This window comes from Phaeoacremonium minimum, assembly GCF_000392275.1.
Source record: "Phaeoacremonium minimum UCRPA7 unplaced genomic scaffold PA7_03_scaffold_496, whole genome shotgun sequence".
Classification (NCBI taxonomy): domain Eukaryota; kingdom Fungi; phylum Ascomycota; class Sordariomycetes; order Togniniales; family Togniniaceae; genus Phaeoacremonium; species Phaeoacremonium minimum.
Genome location: NW_006921398.1, coordinates 262,205 through 281,550, shown reverse-complemented (window position 1 = coordinate 281,550; position 19,346 = coordinate 262,205). Strand labels below are relative to the sequence as shown.

Genomic DNA, 19,346 nt, shown 5'->3' with positions numbered 1-19,346 from the left:
CTAGAGGCGTTATTCCGAACATTTGAACATACTAATGCATTTTTTCAACAAAATGGTTTATAGGGGGTCCGGGATCGGCAAGCGGTTTGTTTTCTTGCCAATCCCCGGTAGCATTACTAAAAAGCTTTGAAAAATGGGCATGCATGCATATATCTCAACGATACCCCTGGGGAAACCGAAAAAGCATGAACATTTGGGTCTACATGTCTTTTCTCTTTTCTTGGAAGGGAGCTTACGGAGTTCAACACGGCTCGCTCCTCGGCGATAGGAGCCAATATTGGGCATTTTGACGGAGAGATGATGATACATTCGAGGGTCCAGAACTGAGCTGGACTTTTGACTCGAATCATACAGAGATAAGAAGAGAAGAAAGCCTCCTTTCAACAAAGGAGAGCAAATGAGCAAGACCTGTTTGGAAAAGGCCTTGACGAGGACTAGAAATACAGAAGGAGGGCGGTGTGTGCACATAGCCAGCCATGACGGCGGTTCGATGCCTCAACTCTAGCATCAAGAAGTGACAGATAGAAATGACAAGCACCCGAGACAACTTCTAGTCTCCGGCATATACACAGCTCGTCATGAGCTTCCTTCCGTATTCAGGAACATCCCTGTCCATGACTTTGTGATAACATACAATGGTTTTCATGTATACACGGATATGCTATGCTGCCGCTATCCCTGCGAGACCATCCGTCCAGTAACGTAACTTTTCTTTTCCCTTGCTCCAAAACAACAATGCAACTGTCCGTCCGCTATTTACTCGACACCCCAGTCATCCTCGCCCGCAACATCATAGTCCATCTCCACGTGGTCCTGCTGCTGAGCCGCGTGGTCGTTCGACGCCGCCGTGTTTTCGGCACCATTAGCGCCCGCCATGGGAACGTCTTCCGGCACTGCCGCCGGCGCCGGCGCCATAGCCGCCGGACCGCTCTTCGTCTGCCCGTTCTGAGCGCCGGCCGCGACGGTTGCAAAGTCAACCGTGTTCGTAGTCGATGGCAGGAGGGACGAGCCCGCCGTGTTGTTGACCCAGGCGGGCTCGACCTGGCCATCGATCCCGGGGATTTGCTTGGGGCCGGCGACGGTGTTGTAGAAGCTCTCGGCCGACTTGCGGTCCTCGAAGGTGATCTGTGCTGAAGACGAGTCCATCCGGACGTCTGTGAAGCCGGCGACGGTCTGGAAGGCGTTAGAAGGAGTTTCACATTGGAGACAGACAGGGTGAATACTTACGAAGAGGTACTGCCGGAGAGCCTCGTCCTTCTCCGGCGCGCTGAAGTCGACACCGGTCAATGCGATTCTCTTTGGTCGGTTATCCAGAGAGTACTGCGCATATAGAGCTGAACCACCAGAACCACCGCCTCGGCCGCGATACCCGCCTCGGAAGCCCCTTGTTGGGGCACCGCCACGTCCGCGGAACAGTCCGCCTCTCCCGCGCCCTCGTCCTGCGGCGCCCCATGCGCCTGTCTCATCCATGGCCTCGGCAGCGGCATTGGGATCTATGCCCAAGCTGTTGGCCTCAGCCTGTAGTGCGGCAAGCTGGGCTTTGAGTGCCTCTGTTTGTGACAGCTTCGAGCCAGGCGTGCCAGGCGTCATTGATATGTCTCCAGAGGCATCCCCCTCCTTCTTGGAACTAGCAGCAATCTTTGCTAACAGCTTCTGCTTCTCCTCTTGTTGCTTGGCGACTAGCTGGCTTTGTCTCTGCTCTAGCTCTAACCTCATCTTCTCGAGCTCTTGCTTCTTGGCCATCTTCTCTTCGTGGGCCTTCTGCGCTTCCTCTTGCTTGCGCGCAAACTCTTCCATATCAATCTCAGCCTCAGGGCTCCCTGACAATGCTGCGTTGCCACCATCGGCAGCACCATTCTTGCTACCATTCGCTGTGGAGCCTCCATTCAGCGGCGTGGATGGCGGCATTGACTTGCCGTCGTTTTCTTTGAACCAAAAGACCTTGACAAACCGATTGTCAAATATCACCTTGGGTGATCGATATGCCGCATTCGCCGCATTCCAATTATCGAATTTGACGATAGCCAGATGCTTGTACGGCTGCATGGACACCTCTATGATGTTACCAAACTGCGAGAAGAAGCCCCGCACCTCGTCCTCGGAGAACTTCTCCTCGGGTATGTTCTCAATGACGATCGTCGACTTGGTCCTGTCGTGGACTGGGCCGTCAGCAGAGAAGGGGGCACGGCCCTTACGCTTCTGACCCCCTTGGTTACCCTGCCTGTTATCCTTTCGTCTCGTCTGGTCTCGTCCGCCGTTCTGCTGTGTGAAAGGTGGGGCTTGGGGAGGGAACTGGGGAGGCAGCGCCGGGAAATCACCGCCCATCATCATGGCAGATTTGTTCGGGTTGTACTCTAATATGGTGGTTAGGATTTGTTGGAGTGCTTGGAATTGAGAGCTGAGTTGGGGATCGAAGACGGTAGGGGGAGAAGAAACGAAAACAGCCTCGGGAGCCACCACACTTTGCGGCGTCCGTGGGACTTGGGAGAAAATCTGACCTTCATCGTACTGTAGCCCCTGATGCAGTCCCTGAGGTGGGACGTACATGGGGTCAACGGCATGCTCGAACATGCAGTTCTGCCCGCGTGCGCAGTAGCCCTTGGACTCAAAGTCTCGACACCTGCCTCTCCTCCTCTGCACCTGCGGGCCGCGCGGGGGTTGGTAACCCCCTGAATAGGTGGGCATCGGGGGTATGGGGATGCCCATCTGCTGCATCTTCAGAATCGCCTCCATGGGATTGTTCGGGTCGAACGCCGGTATGATCTGCTGTGCGCCCTGGTGAGGCCCCTGCATCATCCCTCCTTGGAAGCCGCCCGGCCCACGACCGCCACGGCCACCTCCTCGGCGAGGCTGCTTGTACTGTCTGCCACCATGCTGGGGGCCGTCTCTGCCCGTCGGCGCATCTGGCTCGCCGCGATCGTGGAACGAGCGTTTCTTGTTGCCGTTCTGTGGTGGAAGACCCATCGAAAGTTGTGGCGGTCCGCCCATTGTCAGGCCGGAGAACTCGAACTGAGATTTTGCGGCGGGTCGCTTTGGAGGTTGAGGAGCGCCTGGGAGATAGGACTTGTACTGGATTGCCTCGAAGACATCTCGGACGAAAACCGATGAATCTGCGAAGTAAGATTTAGCGGGGACCACGGCCATGTGCAGCTTGACATCTGCCTTTGCGCACCTTCCTTGAGGAAATCGGGTATTTCCTCTTCGCAGAGCTTGCGGACGTCGTCGATGCTTCCATCGTGGCGAAGAAGAGCGAGAACGTAGTCGGCGAGGACATCAGCGTCCGCATCAGACCTGTAGCAAATTTAGTAGTTAGCCATGGTGACCCTGGGGTGCTCGCGAAAAACTCGAGGTTGACGCACGTATCCTCTAGCCGCTTCACAATCCAGGCTTTGAGCAGCGGCGCATCTTCCTCCGGGAACAACATGGTTGCCCACTGCGATATGGATGGGTATACTACTGTTATTAGGTCATGGGGTGGGAGTGTCGATCGAGCAACAAAACAGTCCGTTTGAAGTAAAAGGGCTTCGGTGCTTAGCAGCAAGTTTCGTGGTGCGAGTCGTCGGCCTCGGGGGACAATCGCGTCACAAGGCACAAGAGAGAGAGCTCGAGGTCGGTTGGGTGGCTGACAGCCCCAGCTTTGCCGTGCGCCCATTGGCTGCGTCATAGCAACTGAGCCACATCAAACGGTTTTCGTCTCCAGCTCAGCCTTACGCATGGTTCACATGGATGTCGGTCTGCGTAGACTTCATTTACAATCTCTATTCTTCTTTCACAATTTGCACTCCAAATTCACTCATTCAACCCCTGACAGGGCTGTCATCTATAACATGGCCTTTCGATTTCATCAATGCACTCAATTCGAATCCTCACGTAACTACAGCAGGGAAAGTGGACTATGATAACGAAAGTTCCGGAGCTTTCTGCTTAATCCTCTGCTCGTCGTTTATCATCCCCAGCCTCATTTTCCGTTTTGTGACCCAGTACCTCTTTGACTAGTAGCGAAGAGCTAACGAGTCCATTTTGCGAAAGAGCCGTTCTATGAGGAATGCCAGAAACAGCACCGACTGAAGTCTATGAGCGTCGAGAGAAAGCGTTTACAGCTTGTCATAGTACTATTTCATCATGTTAGCAAATCTGTAATGCGGAGAGGGAGGACTTGAAGGGAAACCTACGTTTTCATAGCCCGGAACCTCAACCTTGATACCCTTGCGCTTACGCATATCCTGGACAACCTTTCCAGTGAGAGAGGTGGGGTCCAGAGGAGAACCACCAGGCAGAGTCTGCCAGTGGTCGAAGACAAGGGTGGGGAAAGCCTGTCCGGAGGTACCCTGGCGCAGATCACCGTTGAAACCGAAGGACTCCATGACGGGCAGGTAGGCCTTGATGGTGAAGAGAGGAGTGCCAGGACGCTGCTCCTCGTGGAAGACGTGACCACGTCGTCGGGTCAGGACACCATAGACACCACCCATTGCCTGCTCAGGCACCTGGATCTCAACCAGGAAGACGGGCTCAAGCAGAGAAGGCTCAGCCAACAGGTGAGCAGCGTACAGGACACGACGGGCAGTCGGGATGATCTGTCCACCACCACGGTGAATGGCATCAGCGTGCAGGGTAACATCAAGAATGTTGAAGCGGACGGAGCGCATCGGCTCCTCAGCAATCGGGCCTTCTCTCGTTGCCCACTGGAAACCAGACACGACGGAGTCCTTGATTTCGTTCAGGTACTGAACAGCCTTGGTCTGGTCAACCAGCAAGTTGGCACCGGTGGTGTCAGGGCCAAAAGTCCAGATCTTTCGGGCATCGGTGACATCCCAGCCGAAGTCATCGGCAAGGACACGAGCACGTGCCTTGAAATCATCACGAGGGCTGACCTTGCCCTGCTCGATAGCCTGAGAGAGCTCCTCATCCATGGGCTCAGCAACCATGTACAGACGGTTGTGCTTGTTGGGGGACTTGGACAGAGCAGTCATGCTTGACTTGCCAGCGACAGTCTCACGGTACTGAACGACGGGGTCGGAGATGATGAGAGGGACACCAGCGTGGTCGTGCTCGAGATCGTTCAAGCAAATCTCGAGATGCAGCTCACCGGCACCAGCAACAACGTGCTCACCAGCCTCGTTGGAGGTAATCAGGACGCAAGGGTCAGACTTGGACAGACGCTTGAGACCTTCGACCAGCTTGGGAAGATCCTGGGCGTTCTTGACCTGGACGGATCGCTGCACGACAGGAGAGACGGAGAACTTCATGACCTTCAGGTTGTGGGCAGTCTCGCTGGTGGTCAGGGTACCGGACTTCAGCAGGAACTGATCGATACCGACCAGACCGACGATGTTTCCGGCAGGCATGTCGTCAATGGGCTCGACCTTGCCACCCATCATCAGGACGGTACGCTGGATAGCCTTGACGAACAGATCCTCCTTCTTGCCAGGGACGTAGTTGGGGCCCTGAATGCGGACCTTGAGACCGGATCGGACGGTACCGGCGAAGACACGACCGAAGGCGTAGAAACGACCCTTATCGGAGGTCGGCACCATCTTGGAGACGTACAGCATGAGAGGAGCCTTGGGGTCGCAGTCACGGATACCAATGGCAGCCTCATCATCAGGGGGACCCTCGTACAGAGTCTCAGCACGGTACTTCTGGGCGGTGACGGGGGAAGGCAGGTGAAGAATCATCATCTCCAGAAGAGAGTCGGCAGCGGGAAGGAAAGTGCGCATGACAACCTTCAGCAGCTGCTTGCCCTCCTTGTCCTTCTCGGAGGCGGGGAGCTTGAGGTCCAGCTTGGTGAGAAGAGACTCAACCTCGTCCTTCTTGAAGTTCATCACAGCGGCGAAGATCTTGAAGATGGGGTCCAGAATGAACTGGTTGAAGGCACGCTCAAGGTTCTTGCCGTTATGAGTGCCGTTCTTGGTCCACTTCTTGGTGGCAGGGTTGAAGTAGTTGTCACCCCACAGACGCTCCATCATCTTGTTTCGGTCAACACCGAACTTCTTGGCATAACGGACAGCGAACTGGCGGATGGTGAAAGCCCATCCGTGGAGACCGGAACCGAAAGCGACGGTACCCTTGTCGGGGTAGACCTGGACGTCACCAAGAGTTTTGTCAAGATATGTCGAGATAATGACGTTGACGGACTCAATGGTTCTTGAGAAGGACTGATACAGATCCTCCTTCTCGACCTGAAGCTCAAGAAGAGCACGATCAACCTTGTTGCTGTGAAGGAATTAGAACGGGACCAAAAGTGCAGGTTATTGTGCTCTTTGGCTTACATGATAACAACGGGCTTGATACGCTCACCAAGAGCCTGTCGCAAAACGGTCTCGGTCTGGACGCAAACACCCTCAATGGTGTCGACGACGACAAGAGCACCATCAGTGACTCGCAGAGCAGCAGTGACCTCAGAGGAGAAATCAACGTGCCCGGGAGAGTCGATCAGGTTGATCAAGAAGTCCTTGCCGTCGACCTTCTGGCCGACGATGTCCTTGAGGTCCTCCTCATCGGGGAGAGTGGCGTACAGGGAGATGGCGGTCGACTTGATGGTGATACCACGCTCCTGCTCGTCGGCTCTGGTGTCGGTGGCACGAGCATCTCCAGCCTTTCCGGTGGAGATGATACCAGCCTTAGCCAGGAGGGAGTCGGTCAGTGTAGACTTGCCGTGATCCTAGAGTCTGGTCAGCTTGAAGGTGAAGCAAAAGCACACAGGGAGCGAGAACTTACGACATGGGCAATAACGCTCTGAATACTGGAGTTAGCACACACCATTACCTGGCATTTGGATTATTAAAGGTATCATACCATGTTTCGAACCTAGCGCATGATACGTTAGCTACCATCTCTCAAGGTGATAGTCTAGGACGGGAAGAGTAACATACATTGGACGGCTTGTTCATCAGCTGCCTGATCTCGTCGACGGTGAAGCTAGATAGCGGAAACAGGTCAGCAAAACGAGATCCTTGATGCTTTGGCGGTGCCATCTTGGATGGCTAGATTGCGCGGGGTTCGGTTGGGTTTGGTGCGATGGGCTCAGTGGGGGTAAATGTGCGATAGAGGTATCAAAATGATCACAGAATCTTGTCGGTGCTGGTGCGATCGAGGTCTGGGGGAGGGAGAGGACATACTTGACCATCGTGACGGTATTTCTCGAGGTTGCTTCCTAAGTGTTGTTTTTTTGTGTTGTCTGGAGAGTTTGCAAGACGGGTGCCAAAGGCGGGGCACACGAATTTATCACGCCGGACAGACTCAGTCAACCAGCTGAGTACAAAGCCCAAGGCAGTGACGGATCCTGGGGTTAGACCCAAGAAACGAGACGTTTGCGGATGGGAAGGGGGAAGAAGAAGAGGGACAACAGTGAAGGCGACGATTCACCGTTGGTGAAGGTTGAACGGTTGCAAAAACCAGCAGCGGAGGGGAGGGCGAGGGAAAGGAAAAAGTCAGCACGACGGCAAAAGGAGGGGCGAACTGGACTGGCTCTTCTTGGTGGGCTGGTGGGCTGGCGGGCTGTGGGAATTCGGCGGGGACGAAACAACGGGTACTGTAGGTAACTAGGTAGGTATGTAGGTATGTACCACTGGCTGTTGCTCGCAAAACAGCAGGATCCCTTAGCAGATCTCGGTGGATGACATGACTGATTGACCTTGACTGACTCCTGCCCCACCACACGCTCTCTCTACAGCTGCTGGCACTGGCTGCCACATCTGTCGGGCCATGGCACTAACAAGCTCCAGCTTGAGACCAGCCAGACCTCTCACACTCACAATTTTTTTTCTCTCCCACTCGGCCAAAAAAAAACATGCAGGGTGGTGCTTCGAGCCCAGGGCTGGCTTGCCCTTGTTTTGTGTACATCGCCATTGCCCCTCATCAGAGCTTGCCATATGCCCGACCCCTCATCTACGTCTCCTCAAGCTTTGAAAGGCCACGACTCGTGTGTCTAATATGTCTCTGACTTCATAATGCAGGTCTGTGCACCGTAGTAGAAGAGTAACAGGAGCTTTGGATCTCTCTACTCTACTATCTCAGACTCGTTTTGTTGCTAGGGAAGGTGTTGTCATTGTGGTCCACCCTAGCTAAAGCATGTATAATCTGCGGTATGCTTGTTGAGGTGCATCCAGCAGGATCCACATCTCTAAGCCAGATAAGAGTACGAGGCAAGATTTGTTTCCTCCCCTGCATTGCCACTGTATGGAGTGACTTTGGCACAAGAAGTGGTCAAATGCCAGCTAGACTTATCCTGTAATCAAGCTTCTCTAGGATAGGATACCTGGTATGATAGATCAAATAGCATAGCTACCTGGGTATATTGAGATGCAGGGCCTGGCACCTCAGGTCACCCTGAGAGCAGATGCCTCATTCGGAGCTCTCTTGGTGTCATGCCATGCCACATGAGGTAGGGTTTTGCAGTTGCGTCAGGCCGAGCCAAAATCGGAGTTTGCGGCCCACTATCTCCACGGGGTGGCATCTCCACCGGCTGAGTGAGCGAGGTAGTTATCGTGGGATGCAATCCATTTGACTCCTACGGTAGAAAATAGCACTCTTACCGCAAGAGGCGTTCTTCTGATGGTAGTCACCCGGTTGGTAAGGCGAAATAGAATATAAGCAGGGTCCCTGTTCTTCCGTGTCTGGGCATCTTGTGGCGTAGTATCCTGGCCAATATGTACTCCCAAAGTAGCACCCAGAGCCTCTACCTCCAGAAAGAGGCTTGGTCTGTCCTCTCATATTATTATCTACGTCTAAATCAACGTTCATAGAGTCAAACACCGAGTTCAAGTGTCCTGCTCCTAACACTTGAGGGAATAAATGATTCCATGTCTTCTAGACACCAAAGGGCGCAATCGTGCGGGGTCTTCGTTGGGTCTAAATAGTCAACCAATAATCCTTCAAAATCAAGCAGGTTCCATTTCCATGTAGCAAACTTGCCCTGAAATTCTTCAAAATATTGTGAACGCGTGTAAACCGTGACATTACCTAGAACATCATGTCTACCGGGCAAATCACATTGCTAGACCTGCCAAGCAAGGACCCTTGCACCGCCTGGTCTCGGCATCCACTGAAGAGTACGCAGTAAGATCGCATAACGGAATTATATCACTTCAATTTGTGTTATGCTAACTCATTCCTTCTTCAGCTCGGCTTCTTCTAAACTACAAAGGCCTAGATTATAAGACCGAATGGGTATGGTACTCATCGTTCCATTTATAGAACGACAACCCTGACTTCTTCCAGACTGAGTATCCCGATATCAAACCTAAGGTCCAACCTCAGTGAGTAACACAGAAGGATCACGATTGACTCGACTAATCCATCTTCGCAGCCTCCCTCCAAATGAGAAAGGCACCGAATACACCATCCCAACCGTCAAGCTCAGCGATGGCACATGGATGATGGACTCGTACAAGATAGCCGCCGCCTTGGACAAACTCCACCCCAGTCCGCCACTGGACCTGCACTCCCCTTACCAAGCCAAGGTCGAGCAGATTGGCGCCAAGATCACCGCAAGCATTGTCCCCTTATGCTACAGCCGTGTGCCCGTCAATGTACTCAACGAGGCGTCCGTAGACTACTGGTACACGACCCGTCGACAGAGACTCGGCATGACCGTCCAGGAGTACGAGGAGAAGAACGGCGGCGAGGCGACTTACGCAGGGGCCGAGCCGTACATAAAGCAGATGACAGAGTTGTTGAAGGAGAATGAGGGCCCATTCTTCATGGGCTCGCAGGTCACGTATGCCGACTTTGAATGGGTGGCTCTTTTGGTGTTCTTCAAGAGAGTCGATGAGGCCATCTTCACAGAAGTCATGAAGAGAACAGGTGACGAGGCTGTTCATAATTTGTTATTGGACGCTTGTGCACCATGGTTGAAGAGAAACGATTATTGAATAGCACAAATATCGCAAGATCATATTGATGGATATGTCTTCATTCTTTTGCTGTAACTTCTCTCTTGTTGATTTGTTGATCGAGCGGCAAGCTCTCCCGGCCAGAGCAGCCATACTCGTCCCGCGTATCATGATCATGTACATCGCGACTCGCAAACCAACTTTGATACCTGGCCAGATCTTTATCAACTGACTAGGGAAGATTCGAGAGCACTGCTTAGACTAGGCTATGCACTGAAAAGGGAGAAGAAGCACCTTACTGTATAGATGAATTGGGGCTGAAGTTCAATATCGTGGGTGATGGGATTTGCCATCTGCGACCGGCAATGAGTCACTCAGGGGGCAGAACCTGCTAAATTTGCCTGCTGATCAACAAAGTGCTGAGCCGATTGGAAGTTAGAATTGGGGGCAGTTGAGACCCTCTTATCACCTTATTTGTCTCACTTTGTCACTGTGGTTTATTGATTATATGATCTTGCAATGTAGTCAAATCTGTCCTGACAAAGAAGGTATTGATTCTGCTCTGAGAATCTGCGAACCATGGATATTTTATGCTATTACTTCATTGTAAGAAGTCCTTGCGTTCCCAACTAATTCAACCAATAGGTATTTTGTAAGAACATTTGGAACCCTCCAACAGGAAAATCTTTATAGAAATGCTTCAGTGGAAAGTAGCCCATGGATGTAAGTGACTGAGGCTGGGATTCAACCCTAACCCTGGCTTGGCTGCTGGGGGAAGCATCGTACCACCCAGTGATGCACGGACCCTCAGACGGCCTATGTGCAATTGCTGTAGAGATCTTTTCGCGAACTGCTCTGGAGCTCTCTTCTCGAGCATTTCCAGCAATAGCAGCAACGAGGCTCTTGCCCACTCCGAGACGCGACAATGGCATCTCGAGCGGTGTCGCCCGGAGGAGCGATTCTCCGGGCATCGCGCCTGTTCTCGTTACCGCCTCCATTGCCAACACCACCTGGTGATTTCACCACGGCAACCAGCTATAACTCGGACTCGGCGACGAAGGCGTTTCCAACATTGCAGGCAGTCACAACGCCCGAGTCTTCGAGGATACGTGGAGACTGGGGATTCAAACGACCATTTCCGTTGAAATCCACAGCAAAATCATCGACGCCTGCCATCCGTGTCAAGCATGTCGACTCGATCGAGCATGTCACAGACTTCTCATCCGCTGCAGACCACACCCTCTCTCTCAAGAAGTTCCAAGAGATGAACCTACCCATCACCATCCCATCCGAGAAGCCAATAGCTGGGATGGACCTGCCGGAGAAGTCCGTCTTTGAGGAGGAGTTTGACTTCACCGCAATTGATGCCAAAGACGTGGACGCAGAAGACAAGCGATGGAAGTTCAAGGGGCCATGGCTGGCGGGAATGACTGAAGGCGAATTCAACAATTATCTGAAGAAGCAAGTTCGGAACAGGCGTTTGGAGTTCCGTCAGTTCCTACGGGAACGACTGGCGGTTGAGATGACACAGTCTGCTCAGGAAAACGCAATGGACAAGGGCGAGGTCGATACATCCCCAGCTGTAAAGGCTAGCGATATCACGGATGAGCAATTGACCGACTATCTTCGCAAGCTCCGACAAGACAGGGCCGTTCTGTACAATATGGTCGGCCAATTTCTGGATCTTGCGCCTATCCAACCCGCCTCACCCCTCGCCATCCTCGGTGCCCTTTCTCCTGATAGCGGTAGAGTCATGAAGACTGGCAACCCGTACGCAAAGGAAGGACCACCCATTACACACCCTTCCGGTGGCATCTCATATTTGCGAACCGCATCTTACCTAGAGAACCACCCGGTTTACGGACCCCAAAAGACTCACTCCCCAATCAAGTCTAGAATCCTCTCTCCTAGAAATCAGACCATGGGCAGCTTCACGCCCAAGCTTGGTGTTGGTGGTTTTGTCGGAGATATTCCTTCAGGCTTCACTGCCTTCAACATGAAGAGCATCAGTGGTAGGACCCGAGAGCTAATTCCGGGCCTCAACGACTTCGACCCGGAGGCCCCGGGAGGCTCCAAGGTCCTTATCCAGGCCAACGCCGCAAAGATTGACTCTCAGGGTAAAATCATTTTGAAGCTTGGTGAGGCAAGGGAAGAGACAACGCTTGTCGCCAAGGAGATGGTGGGAGAAGCGGCGATCTTTGGACAAAAACCACAGGAGGTTGAGGAAGCCCCGGCACCGCAGTCATACCGGAAGCTCTCTGGCTTTGGGACAAGGGTCATGGGCAACTCGCAAACATATGGCCTGAATTCTCCTAGCGAGAAATCTGACACCAGCTGAAGCTCTCCACGAATAGAGAGATGGCGCGATCCCAACATTCCCTCTACAATGCAGAGGATGGCAAATGGGGTGTATCGTGTATGAGGAAGTAACTGTCACAACAATCATCTGTAAACCTGTCTATACTTGTAAAATACCAGACATCTATCTCATGACCTCGCAATACCACTACCTAAGGTAGATACTGGATCTAGTGCTGTCATCCAGCTACTGGGTCATAGGATCTTGGCGCTCTCTAAAGGGCCGGTCATGTGATAATGCACGGGAAATCGATCCTAGATCGGTAGGGCAAACCTAGACGTAAGAAAACGTGCACGGACCCGCACCGCAAGTGGGCGCTCACCACCAAAATGTCTAGTGAGAAAGTGCAAATCTAAACCACCTTTTTTGTGACGACTTCTTCCTATCCTTCCCTCCCACAATCCGATAACCACAACCGCCAAAATGGGTCGCGTTCGCACAAAGACCGTCAAGAAGTCCGCCAAGGTCATCATTGAGCGGTACTACCCCAAGCTCACCCTGGACTTCGAGACCAACAAGAGAATCTGCGATGAGATCGCCATCATTGCCTCCAAGCGCCTGCGCAACAAGGTCAGCAACACCCTCGAGCCATTTTCGACTGCGCCCCGTTTCGAATCCTAACTTTTGTTCACACAGATTGCCGGCTACACTACACACTTGATGAAGCGTATTCAGCGAGGACCCGTCCGTGGTATCTCCTTCAAGCTGCAGGAGGAGGAGAGAGAGCGCAAGGATCAATACGTCCCCGAGGTCTCTGCTCTCGACTTCACTCAGAACTCTGAGAGCGGCCAGCTGGACGTTGACACCGAGACCAAGGACCTGCTGAAGCACCTTGGCGTGAGTACACCCTGCTCAAGTTATGATCTTCTGGGGTGAAGAGGCTGACAGAGTTATCATACAGTTCGACTCCATCCCCGTCAACGTTGTCCCCGTTACCCAGGTCCAGCCGCAAGACCGTGGTGGCCGCCGCTTCGGTGACCGACCTCCCCGACGAGACTAAATTTGCATGGAAAACGGGGGTGGAATGGGCATGACATTTGGCTTGGTTCGGATTCCAACTTGGCGTCTACATGGAAGGCAGTGAGCGCATAGTAGATCCAATGAAGATCCCGTGCTCCTACAAGGTGTCGCCGATTCTCTGATTTATCAGAGATGACGCTTGATTGCCAATCTTCCAATTTTTGCTATACCGCGTGACTAGGTTGAGTGTGTTGGGGCATTGTATGAAAGACAGCCTTCCAAGGCTATCTCCTGCGATGCTCTACCTCTTGTCGTCTTGCACCACCCACTTCGGCGTGTAGACCCTTACGCTAGAAGAATGGATGGCCGGTTTTCCTTTTTCCTGACATGCCTTATGATTTTCTTTGCCAAACGCCATGCTTCTATATTGGGTATCATTCCTTTCTTAAATGCACCATACCGGGCCGAAGTCTATGAAACTACTCGTCAACGTCCTTCGGGGCCCCGAATTTGGCTTGATAGCCTTCTACTACGTTTGACGCGGCTGCCGAGTCCTCCAGAGAGGGTGGCTCGGCCTGGCCTGTAACCTTCTCTCTGATTGTAACCCCGACCGGCTTTCTGGGCTGCTTCTTAGCAGTGTCTCCCCTTTCCAGAGCGAGCGAAGCGGAGTCTTGTGCTGTCTTCCTCTCCTGCTCCAAGTTCAGTCGGCCCATCTCGGCTGCTAGCCTCTCTGGCTCTGACTTGGCGGCAGCAGAGGACTCCTCGTCCAGCAGCTCAATCTCGATATCTGGGATGCCTGCTCTTTCCCAGGCTGCCGTCTCGTTCAGCTGCACCTTGATGTAGAGCGCTCTCTTAGCGCACTTCTGGGAACACCATTTCTCCAGCTCCTTCCTCTCGACGATGTTGAAGTCCTTGGTGCCCGTGTTGACGAGTTTCCAGACACCGCCGCCCTTGTAGGTGACTCGCGGCTTAGCACAAAGGGCATAGCCGCACAGTCCGCAGGTGTTGCGCTCCTCGATGAGGTCGTCGTAGTCGGAGGGTTGGAACAGTCGGATCAGGGACTTGAAGCCGGCCACGTCGCTCGGTGCCGGGTTGGCAGACGAGTAGGACTCGCTTCTGACGAGCGGATACTCGGTCAGCTCGTTAATGTTGTCAAAGATTTGTGTCTCGAGCTCCTTTCTATCCTGGATGATGCGCGCGTGCTGGCGAGCGATCTGCTCGGCCTCAGTCTTCGGCGGGGCATGCTGTTGACGGCGTGGGGCAGCACCAGCACCGCCTGTATTCTTCTTCAAAATGCTCTTGAGGGGCCTTGCTGCTGCATCAGAAGCCATGACGACGTTGTGACGATCTACAGATTCTTCTGCGTATCGATGTGTGCAGGTAAGGAGGATTGGGTGAACAATGACATTTCCGTCATTGAAGTACTCGCCACACAGATTAGGTTAGCTGCCTGTAGGTTAGCTTCCTTCAGTATTCAACAGGTAGTTTGCAGGTGGCCGTTTTGGGTGGCATCAGCCCCACTGGGGGCTTTTTGCACGCATTGAATCCTTCGTCGCAGCGAGTGCCACACCGTCTGCTTGGTTGCACAGCTATTGGATGGGCTAGGAAGATACCTAGGTAGATAGAGTGGGAAAGGTAAGGTAGGTAAGTAAATAGTACCTTAGGTAGCAGGCAGCCCGCCGCTGATGCTGGCCTTCCAACCACCCACCCACCCGTTTTCTTCGTGCATATATGTACACGAACAGTACATATAGCCGCTGCAGTCACTTCAGGGCAAGCAAGTCAAGTCCATTCGGCCTCATGGCATAGCCGGATTGGGCCTATGCGTTTTGGTTTTGGGATCCTGATCTTCAAGACGACCCGTTTCGACCGGACTGAGCTTCGCCCCCCTCCTCGGGTCTGTCTTACGCTATTCTCGGCACCTAAAACGCTACCAACGGCCAGCACCACGTTGTTCTGTCGAAAAGGCGAAGTGTCGACGAGGGACGGCTAGGCAACACCCATCACCATCACCATCAACTTGCTGCAAACACGAAGAGCTTGTGCCACATGGCCTCAGCACCCTGAGCTCTTCAGACAGAGACTTAAGAGCAAAGCCACAGATAGCTGCTGATCGTTCTTGGTCGTGGGGCAATCACTTGGGCCTTGTGTGTTGGCGGTAGGTTCTAATTCCCCGACACAAACACTGGGGGTTCCGAACTAGCTGTTTGCGCTGACGTCGTCCGACAAGACCTCCTCTCCATTGAAGCCCCCCAGCTTGACGTCTAAGCCTCGGCGCTTCTCCAAGTCACGCCAACCGCTCTTCCATCTGCTATTTTGACCTTTAACATTGTTCCAACTCTTCCGTCGCTTTCCAGCTCGACATTCGACCACCCGCTGTGCATACTGGCTCGCGCGTTGACCTCCGAGAAACACCCCCGCATCCTCGACGTCTGACGGTAAAGAGCTCACCCGGGCTCCGGCCGCGTCATCAAAATGCCCTTCAAGGTCAAGGCCGTCTACGACTACTCGTCGCCGCACGAGGATGACCTGCAGTTCCCCATCGGCACAATCATAACCGTCACGGACGAGGAGGACCCCGATTGGTATGGCGGAGAATACATCGACGACGCCGGGGTGAAGCAGGAAGGCATCTTCCCACGTAACTTCGTGGAGAAGTATGAGCCTACCGCTCCTCCCCGCCCGACTCGAGCTCGGCCGCCCAAGAAAGAGCCCGAAGCTGCACCGGCTCCAGCTCCAGCTCCTGCTGCTGAAGAGCCGTCTGTACCAGTCCCGACGTCTCCTAAGCAAGCAGCGCCTCAGCCCGAACCCGAGGAGCCAGCAGAGGAATTCAAGGCCTCCTCGCCCAGACGAGCTTCAACGCAACCGCTATCACCTCCGGCAGCTCCTCAGCCAAAAGCAGCGGAGCCAGTGCGATCCTTTTCTCCTCCGCCCCCAGCGCCCCAACAGTCTGAACCACCGGCTCAAAAAGCCGCACCTCCCTCCTCCAAGCCCGGACCGCCTCCGGTTTCAGAGAAGCCCAGCTCCTTCAAGGATCGCATAGCAGCTTTCAACAAGGCTGCCGCGCCACCAATCGCACCGTACAAGCCTGCAGGACTGGGTTCGGGTAGCTCGGGTTTCGTCAAGAAGCCGTTTGTTGCGCCTCCTCCCAGCCGAAATGCATATGTTCCACCCCCGCAAAATGCCCCCACCGCGAAGGTCTATAGGCGTGACGAAGATCCCGAGATCAAGGAACGGGAAGCTGAGAATTTGGAGACTGCCGAGAAGGCCGGATTGGTACCCGGAGGATCAAACGAAGCGGAAGGCGAGGACCAGCCGAAACCTACTAGCTTGAAGGATCGTATCGCTCTCCTGCAAAGGCAACAGATGGAGCAGGCTCAGCGACACGCAGAAGCCGCTGCGAAGAAGGAGAAGCCCAAGCGGCCGCCCAAGAAGCGCACTGAAAGCCACGAGCCGGTTGAAGCAACTGAAGAGAATGAACATGTTCAGCCGCACCCGCTGGAGCGTAGAGACACCGAGGAGACGGGAGGCAAGCGGTCCTTGGATGAGTCGCATCCGCCGCGCCAACCGGCTCCGCCGAGACGCAGAGCTTCCTCAAAGGGCGTAGAACCGAAGGACGGCAACGAGGCAGATATGTCTGGTGCGGGAGACACAACGGAGGACCAAGGTGACCTTACCGAGAAAGAAGACAGCGATGAGAGACCCCGACCCGTCTCTCGTGCCCCAACCTCTGGCCCTCCGCCAACTGAGAAGACGGAAGAAGACGAAGAAGCAGAGGAGGACGAGGAGGAAGATGAAGAAGATGACGATGTCGACCCTGAAGCCAGACGGAAGGAAGAGCTACGCCAGAGGATGGCGAAAATGAGCGGTGGCATGGGCATGCATGGCATGTTTGGACCACCGGGCATGATGCCCATGCCCGGTTCCGCCCCAGCTCAACCCAAGAAGCCAAAGAAGGCATCCTCGGAAAAGCGACTAAGTGAAGACTCCGGCGAAGTGGCTTCACCAGGCGGACATGCGCCACCAGTACCAATCATGATGGGATTGCCGGGCATGGCTCTTCCGAGACGGTCAAGCGAGAGGATTCCAATTGCAGAGGAACCGAAGCCTCTGACTCCGGGAGTCGAAGACGAAGAGGATGACGAGGAAGTCGAGCCAGAGATGATGGCTCCGCCGCCAGGTAAGTGCAAATGCTTTCAGGCGGGCAAACTTGTGTTAACCTGGGTGCAGTACCGTCACGAGAGACAGGTGGCCCTCCCCCTATTCCAGCCGGCCGTCCGGCACCTCCGCCTGTGCCGTCAGAATGTACGTTTCTCTCCATCATGCTAATTACCGGCGCATATAGCTAACGTGTAAAAGCCCGCCCACCGCCCGTCCCTTCTTCTGCTGCGGCCGTGAAGTCCCAAAGCGAAGGATCCCAGTCTGACGACGAGCTGTCGGAGCGCACACCTCAAGAATCTCTAGACACACCTAGGGGCGAGGCACCGCCCAGTGTTAGAGCACCACCCCCCCCTCCTGTAGCTGTTCCGCCTCCAGCAATACCTACCTCACCGCTATCTCCATCAGCTAAGCGGCGATCATTCATGAGTGACGATATTCCTCTTGCATCTCCAACCGGTGGTGCTCCCGCACCCCCCAACAAGCGAAATAGCAGACCGCCTCCCCCGGTTCCGGGATCAGCTCCAGCGCTGCCACCTGCTCAAACCCGCCCTCCCCCTCCGCCACCGCCCGGAGGGTTGAGCCGGACATCAACGTCTGATGCCCGTCCTTTCTCTCCGACAAAGCCATTGCCCGAAGATGAGGAGGAGGAGGATGAAGAAGTCACTGAGTATGAGGGAGACTACGATACCGATATCGCCTCCTCAGCCCCTCACAAGGATGCGCTGAAGTCCCACGGGCGTGAATCTAGCTTTGAGGACACCTTATCCATTCGATCGCCTGTAACCGAGGCTCCGCCGTCAATCCCTCCCCCTGTACCATCAGGAGCACCCCCAAGAGCTATGCCCCCACCACCTCCTATTCCTAGCCAACCTCCTCCAGACACTCGACGCTCTGCTGATGTTCCACGAACTGCTCCTCCTCCACCACCTCCGCCAAAGGAGGCTGCGACGCCGCATTACGATGATGAGGATTACGACCCTTTCAACTACAATGCCGCTTCTCCTACTCCTCGCGCCATTCCCGTCATGCCAGGCTACTCACAGCCGGCCCCACCACCACGCAGACCCTCGGAGGACATCTACTCACCTCCTGAGCCTTCATCTTCGTACCAGTCTCCCTCAGACCACAGAGCTCCTCCTGCCGCACCAGCACCAGGACGTGCTCAAGCCAGACACTCCATGGACGCTGCCAGACAATTAGGCGGCGGCCGAAGATCACTGGATGTGAACCGTCCGTCAATGGAATCCGGATTCGTTGCTAACGATATCGATTTGGCGAGCCAGACAGGCTGGTGGCTTCAACCCAATAGCTTGCCTCCGCAACTGCAAGGCCGCAAGGATATTTTCTTTGAGTCTGAGGATTCGCAATCCTCCAAGCGTGGCGGAAAAACCACAATCACAAGAGATATCTATGTCCTTTTCCAGGACTATTCTCAAACGGTGATCACTGTGCGTTTCGACCCGCAAGATTCAACTGATGTGCATCTTGAGCAACGCCACGAAGCGCCGCCTCGTACTCTGAGACAAGATCAACTGGAGCAGTCGTACGAACGCTTTGGCCGAACTATCTCTGAAGGCGTGACTAGCAAGAAGGATACGGTCGTAGGAGATGGCACTCCTCAGGCACTAGTTCTCGAACTTCTGAAGCCTCTCAAGGACGCGTTGCTCCCTGTCGGAACTCGTGCATACGGCGCTCTAGTCTACTCAAACCTTGCAAACGCCAGCACCACTCAGAACGACGAGATCCGACCCGGAGATATCATCAGCATCCGCAACGCCAAATTCCAAGGCAAGCACGGCCCCATGCACGCGAAGTACAGCATGGAGGTGGGCAAGCCTGATCACGTCGCTGTGGTTGCGGAGTGGGATGGCACCAAGAAGAAGGTCCGCGCGTGGGAGCAGGGCCGCGAGAACAAGAAGGTCAAGCAGGAGAGCTACAAGCTGGACGACCTGCGCAGCGGCGAGGTCAAGATCTGGCGCGTCATGCCGAGGAGCTGGGTTGGCTGGGAGGGACAGAATTAGGAGAATGTCCAG

At 54.2% G+C, this 19,346-nt stretch overlaps 7 protein-coding genes across 7 annotated transcripts; 4 read left to right on the top strand and 3 right to left on the bottom strand.

Annotated features, from left to right (window-relative positions):
- Nucleotides 1–756: 756 nt before the first annotated feature.
- UCRPA7_6817 (putative ccch zinc finger and rrm domain-containing protein) lies at nucleotides 757–3,424 on the bottom strand (the record flags this gene model as incomplete). Its single annotated transcript, XM_007919353.1, has 4 exons — nucleotides 757–1,173; nucleotides 1,228–3,110; nucleotides 3,173–3,291; nucleotides 3,360–3,424. 4 exons carry the CDS (start codon nucleotides 3,422–3,424, stop codon nucleotides 757–759), a joined length of 2,484 nt encoding a protein of 827 aa, XP_007917544.1.
- A 670-nt stretch (nucleotides 3,425–4,094) lies between these two features.
- On the bottom strand, nucleotides 4,095–7,126 carry UCRPA7_6816 (putative elongation factor 2 protein; the record flags this gene model as incomplete). Its single annotated transcript, XM_007919352.1, has 7 exons — nucleotides 4,095–4,112; nucleotides 4,173–6,213; nucleotides 6,270–6,661; nucleotides 6,718–6,735; nucleotides 6,796–6,807; nucleotides 6,873–6,918; nucleotides 7,119–7,126. The coding sequence occupies 7 exons, from the start codon at nucleotides 7,124–7,126 to the stop codon at nucleotides 4,095–4,097; spliced, it is 2,535 nt and encodes an 844-aa protein (XP_007917543.1).
- Nucleotides 7,127–8,553: 1,427 nt separating this feature from the next.
- On the top strand, nucleotides 8,554–9,872 carry UCRPA7_6815 (putative glutathione s-transferase protein; the record flags this gene model as incomplete). Its single annotated transcript, XM_007919351.1, has 3 exons — nucleotides 8,554–8,571; nucleotides 9,196–9,257; nucleotides 9,308–9,872. 3 exons carry the CDS (start codon nucleotides 8,554–8,556, stop codon nucleotides 9,870–9,872), a joined length of 645 nt encoding a protein of 214 aa, XP_007917542.1.
- A 656-nt stretch (nucleotides 9,873–10,528) lies between these two features.
- On the top strand, nucleotides 10,529–12,171 carry UCRPA7_6814 (hypothetical protein; the record flags this gene model as incomplete). The annotated part of the gene is made up of 2 exons (XM_007919350.1): nucleotides 10,529–10,556; nucleotides 10,988–12,171. 2 exons carry the CDS (start codon nucleotides 10,529–10,531, stop codon nucleotides 12,169–12,171), a joined length of 1,212 nt encoding a protein of 403 aa, XP_007917541.1.
- Nucleotides 12,172–12,615: 444 nt separating this feature from the next.
- UCRPA7_6813 (putative 40s ribosomal protein s17 protein) lies at nucleotides 12,616–13,192 on the top strand (the record flags this gene model as incomplete). The annotated part of the gene is made up of 3 exons (XM_007919349.1): nucleotides 12,616–12,762; nucleotides 12,829–13,029; nucleotides 13,094–13,192. The coding sequence occupies 3 exons, from the start codon at nucleotides 12,616–12,618 to the stop codon at nucleotides 13,190–13,192; spliced, it is 447 nt and encodes a 148-aa protein (XP_007917540.1).
- Nucleotides 13,193–13,631: 439 nt separating this feature from the next.
- UCRPA7_6812 (putative duf408 domain-containing protein) lies at nucleotides 13,632–14,483 on the bottom strand (the record flags this gene model as incomplete). The annotated part of the gene is made up of 1 exon (XM_007919348.1): nucleotides 13,632–14,483. The coding sequence occupies one exon, from the start codon at nucleotides 14,481–14,483 to the stop codon at nucleotides 13,632–13,634; it is 852 nt and encodes a 283-aa protein (XP_007917539.1).
- A 1,144-nt stretch (nucleotides 14,484–15,627) lies between these two features.
- On the top strand, nucleotides 15,628–19,334 carry UCRPA7_6811 (putative sh3 domain-containing protein; the record flags this gene model as incomplete). Its single annotated transcript, XM_007919347.1, has 2 exons — nucleotides 15,628–17,332; nucleotides 17,950–19,334. 2 exons carry the CDS (start codon nucleotides 15,628–15,630, stop codon nucleotides 19,332–19,334), a joined length of 3,090 nt encoding a protein of 1,029 aa, XP_007917538.1.
- Nucleotides 19,335–19,346: the final 12 nt, after the last annotated feature.